The sequence below is a fragment of the Dufourea novaeangliae genome, unplaced genomic scaffold (genome assembly GCF_001272555.1).
Source record: "Dufourea novaeangliae isolate 0120121106 unplaced genomic scaffold, ASM127255v1 scaffold16, whole genome shotgun sequence".
Classification (NCBI taxonomy): domain Eukaryota; kingdom Metazoa; phylum Arthropoda; class Insecta; order Hymenoptera; family Halictidae; genus Dufourea; species Dufourea novaeangliae.
This window is the reverse complement of record NW_015373891.1, coordinates 53,965-59,168: the sequence shown is the minus strand read 5'-3', so window position 1 is coordinate 59,168 and position 5,204 is coordinate 53,965. Positions and strand designations below refer to the sequence as shown.

Sequence of the window (5,204 nt, the reverse complement as noted above, 5' to 3'; positions counted from 1 at the left end):
TCGCATAAAATCGAAGCAAATTTTCTAATAGTGTCAAGTATCGACCGCAGGGAACATAGTAGTCAAATGTTTTCTCATGCTTCGGTAACCAGGAAACTGTCAATTTTTAGAAGTATTTTAACGAAAAGCAACCTTTCGAATTTTTATTTATATTGAATATACGCTTGAACGTTCAATTGGACGCAGAAATGGTGAAATGGTAATCGATGAGCACGGTACATGAAAGTTTATAAATAATGCCAAATAGCAAAGAAGCGAGAAAAAAGAATCAAAGACAGTTTGGTTGGTTATATGAGGTTCGTCAACAAAGTAATGTATCAAAAATTACGTTTACGTTACATGGTTTGGAATTAGATGATTATATTCTGTCTAAAACTTCACGATTACTATATCTGTATAATCCTATACTTCTTACGTAACTTCTATATCTCTATGTTTTATTTGGTTATAACACTTTATTATAGTTTCCGATTGCTTTTGAATCCCACTTACCACAGTCAGTATTAGTGTAGTAATTAATTGTAATCGCACACTTTATTTTTAAACAACCACCTATAATTGTTTAATGAAATTACGAATTAACATAGCATGATAATTGGTAATGAGTATTTTCGGGATCTTCCTATTTTAGTGCTTAGTAAAATATGCCATTTGGATTGGACTCTTTCTAACAAAATTTTTAACTAGAGTTTCTTCAAAATTTATCACGCCTTCCATTAATTTTTTAAACAAGTCTTGCTAATTTTGTACGATAGTTCTATACTCTTTTGTACGGTATGTTAAGAAATAGCATGTAAATTTCACAGAAAAATTAAAACACTAACAACTTAACAATACCAGGAGAAATGCTTGTTTTGAAATTATTTTGTATATTTGGTCAATATCTCCAAAGTATATCGATTTTTAATTACTTATTGGGTTTTCAAATAGCACTCGATGTATCGTGGGACGCCATCTTCAGAACCATAGTTCCCAGAAAGATAGGTTTAGACTTTATTTTACGTTTTCTTCCTGATAGTCGCATAAATTTAAATTTGCAAATTTTTTAATAAAACTTTTATCGATCTTTTTTATATACTTTGGAAATTTAGAAACCACAAAGAGAAATTGATTATCCTCTGAAGTAGGAAGACTTACACATATAGACCCACTCGAATCTTTAAGAATACGATTATTTTAGAATATCGAATAACTAATTTCTCGAAACGTTGCTCACCGCGTAATATTAACATTTTCCAACAAGGTCCTGTGCGCGCAAAAGTCGATAAAACCGCTACCCGCCATTCAAGCGCACATTAAAGAAAAGTGTTTGCGATTCTGCGTGGACCGGGTGGGTCTGAAACATTGGTCCCCGATATTAAACAGCATCGCTGAGAATCGGAGCTTGTTGAAAATCAGTATGTACAGTCGGAGCTTGTGCCGAAGGATAAGGGAGAGAGTAAATACGGAAGAGAAACTCGAAAAATTATGGTAATTCTCCTCTGTAGGTCCGAAAAACCTATCGAACTTTAGTATCGACTGATAAAAACGGTGTTATTAAAAAAAGAGAATTGTACTTTGTTTTATCATTAGTATAAGAAACACGTAAATTTTTAGTAAATATTTAACTAACATACGACTAGTTTATAACAACCAGAATAGTTTTGTACAAAATGGGTGGGAGGATAGGGTTTGCACCTGCGTTGCTTCCCCAAGCTTAAACTTAGAAAGCATTTACACTTCAAAAGTTGATTATTTGCATTGTGATTACCTTTTGTGTAGCATGAACGAATTCTCCATAAATTTTTATTAAATCACCATAAAATATTTACATCAAAGTCAAAATATAGATTGTTTAATCGTTAGTGTCAATAAGAATCCAATTCTATATTAATATAAAAACAATAATAATTCCACTTGTATTTACCCAAATTCCACATTTCCAATCATAACAAATCGAATACGTCGACAGCTTCTTCAATTCTTCTCACGAGTATCATTTTCAATGATACCACAGTTGGGTTAAATAATTTCAAACAGAAGAAGCTCTTACGAACGTTGCTGCACAAAAGGTTCTCACATCCCTTAACGCTTCGCCAAACAATTTCCTCGTTTCCTCTTTCGGATACTACTCTCAGAAAGTTTAAGCTTGCAGGTCGTATCCGTTGGACTGAAGAGAAGGATGGGGGGAGAAAGGAGGCAATCTGGAAAAGAGGCTGAGGGGATGGAAGTGGAGGAAATGGAATATAGCGGGTTCGAACGGCCCCAGTAAAGATAAAGAGGGAGAGAATGAACTCTGACCTAACTCGCTAAGGTGAAAGAAAGTGGAAGACGATAGTTTCGATCGTCCAGGCGGTGCGGAAAGGATCGAGCCTGGCCCATTCTGTACACGAACTACCTGTTGCGGTGCCTTGTCGATGCGGTGGCCGTCTGCGCGAGGGATTCGTCGAGGATCACCTCGATCACCATCGACGGGATCCCACTGTCTTCGAAGTATCTGAACATCCTCTACTCCGGTCTGCGGGACAACGAGAAGCTCACACATTTGTCGCTAACGAGATGCCGCATCGGTGACGTTGGTTTGTATCATTTCTTACCATTCTAAGTTCCTTTAATTAACAGTGATCTCGTATCGTTTGGAGTATGATACTTTGAGACCATTTTCTTTATGTTCGTTTTGATCGTTCTTTTCGTGTCGTTCATTCTTTGCGAAGTACTTTTTAGTTATTATATTTTTATTATTTAGGTTGTAACGCGCTGCTAGAATGTTTGGCGAACGTTCCGAATGTATGTGTCCTGAATCTGTCGGGGTGTCGATTGACCAGGAGGAGTGCTGCGAGCTTGTCCCTGTTTTTGAAGAGAAGGAGGGCTGACCTGATGCAGAACGTTTGGGCGGAGTCCCCTGTAGGGTCTCATCGAGAAAATTCCGTTAAGAAGGTGAGGAATTTTTGAAAGAATTTATGGAGATAATAAATGATAATTCACGGACTTTGGGATTTTGATCAATTCGATTTTGTTATGATTCGGCCCATAACTATGGAAATTTTTATAATCATCTACAGTATACTAAATCCCGTGAGATTATAAAGTATATAAAGATTACAAAATATATCAAATTTACACAGTATTTGAACATTACTGTTCGTAATTATTTGTCCTATCAAAGAACGGTTGATTATGTTTCATTTTACTCTTCATTTTGGGAATCTTCAATAAATGGTCATTTTGTGAGAAACGGTTTATTGTAAGAAGACTAGCTCTTTTAAAAGATTGGCACATTATTTAATAAAGTGAATCTAGTTTCGATGGACAAATAATTATCAGTGATAGTGTATACTTTAAAGTAGGTAGGAGATTATAAAGGGATGGATAACTCGTGATTATATAGAGAGAAAGAGACAACATTAAAAATTACACGAACATTTTATGACATCTGTAGATACAAGACTATAACGATCTAACAAAATGATTTTTTTCCAGGTTCAGGGCCTGCACACGTTGATTCTGAATCAGAATCCAAAATTCGGCGACAACGGCGTCCGGCAGTTAGTGTGCACTCTAAAAGTCGATTGTTTGCTGAGATCGTTGAGCCTGAAACGCTGTGGCATTACGAAACAGGGCGCAGAGTACATCATTTGCGTTCTGCAGTCAAACCATGTATTAACAAAGATAGATCTCACTCGGAATCGTATACCCATTAATGTTCTTCAAGTAATACTGAAACTTCTGAGACGGAACAAGGATACAACGGAAGGAAAGCCAGCGAAGAAACGATATTTCGTGAACTGGATTACGACGAACAATATTCGGAAGCCCGTAACTAAAATCGATAAACGCACGATAGATCGATCGGTAAGTTTCTCTTTTTGTGATTTCACCTTGATACTGTGGATTTTATGCAACTAAAGAAATGGAAGAAAATAAACAAATTCGATAATGGTTAATAAAAACATGGATCGTGTGTAATAAAATATTTAGATAGAAGAAATAGCATTCTGTTTAAGACATTTTATTCGAGTGATTATAGTACGTATTACCAAATATAAATAGTTAAATTTTCTAAGAAAACTGGAGGACTTATGACTACATTGCAGTGATTTATGCTAGTACTGACTTTACGTACGACAATCTGTTAAACGTTCCTCGGGTTCTAGATACAATAAAAGGGTAATTGAACTTCCTTCAATATTCATCTACACTGAGTTTTATTTAATCGTATGTAATTGTAAATGCATAAAGTCTGTAGTCTAGTTACGACCTAATTCTCCTTTTTGTGATTTGATATAAATATCTACAGTCCGTACACCTTAAATTAGTGGTATACAGTTAATTTATTATTATTTATTCAGAGGAGACTGCATAGAAATATTCTGAAAAAATGTACGTTGAAGAGGTTCCCGAGGATACATGGACGACCAAACGAGCTTAAAGAAAAAAAGAAACGATGTTCTCTGAAGAAGAAGCGTCTACGTGAGCTGCAGCGCCAAATGCTGGATATAATTAGTTGTAACGATAAGCTAAAGGAAGAACTGACTAGCAACAAAGCGTTATTGGATGCACAGGTACAAGAACGTTCCAGAACAGAAAACGAGATGCAGAGAGTATCGGTGCAATTGAATGACCTCAGGAGCAAAGTCATCATGGTCAATTGCCTTCGTTCGAAGCTTCACAATGACAATCAGGTGTTACAGAAGGATCTTCGACATTTTTTTGAGAAATTTGAGAAGCTTTTAACGATGAAACAAACTGAAGTCGAGAAATTGGACGGTCAGGATGATTCCAGTGAACTTGAATCTTTGTTGTTCCGACAAAAAGGATATACCGTAACGAATTATTTAGAAAAACAATCTTATTATCCTCCAACGAGAGAAATAAACATAACGACTTTAGTGGAGTCGTAATACGACGACATAATATGTGTCGTTAATTTTTAATTAGATATTGATGTGTAGTATTCACGTAAGATTTTGTACTAATGTATTTGTAATAAAATTGTTCTGGAGAGGTATCCTGAATTTCTCGATGTAAATGTCAGTTATTTTTTATATCGTTAGTGCAGAAGTAGTTTCAACTTTCAATAGAAATATTTTTTAATTTTTATTATCATGAAATATTACAACGTTCCTATAATTGCGACGATAAAAATTCTTTTGTTAAAGTAAATGTAAAAATCGATGAAAATTACCAACTTTGAGGGCCTGTATTTTTTAAACAATTCGTGGTGC

The 5,204-nt window shown here is 35.3% G+C and overlaps 1 protein-coding gene across 1 annotated transcript; it reads left to right on the top strand.

Annotated features, from left to right (window-relative positions):
• Positions 1 to 236: 236 nt before the first annotated feature.
• LOC107187440 (centrosomal protein of 78 kDa) lies at positions 237 to 4,880 on the top strand. The gene is made up of 5 exons (XM_015575548.1): positions 237 to 296; positions 2,318 to 2,558; positions 2,726 to 2,916; positions 3,460 to 3,831; positions 4,329 to 4,880. Exons 1-5 carry the CDS (start codon positions 237 to 239, stop codon positions 4,878 to 4,880), a joined length of 1,416 nt encoding a protein of 471 aa, XP_015431034.1.
• Positions 4,881 to 5,204: the final 324 nt, after the last annotated feature.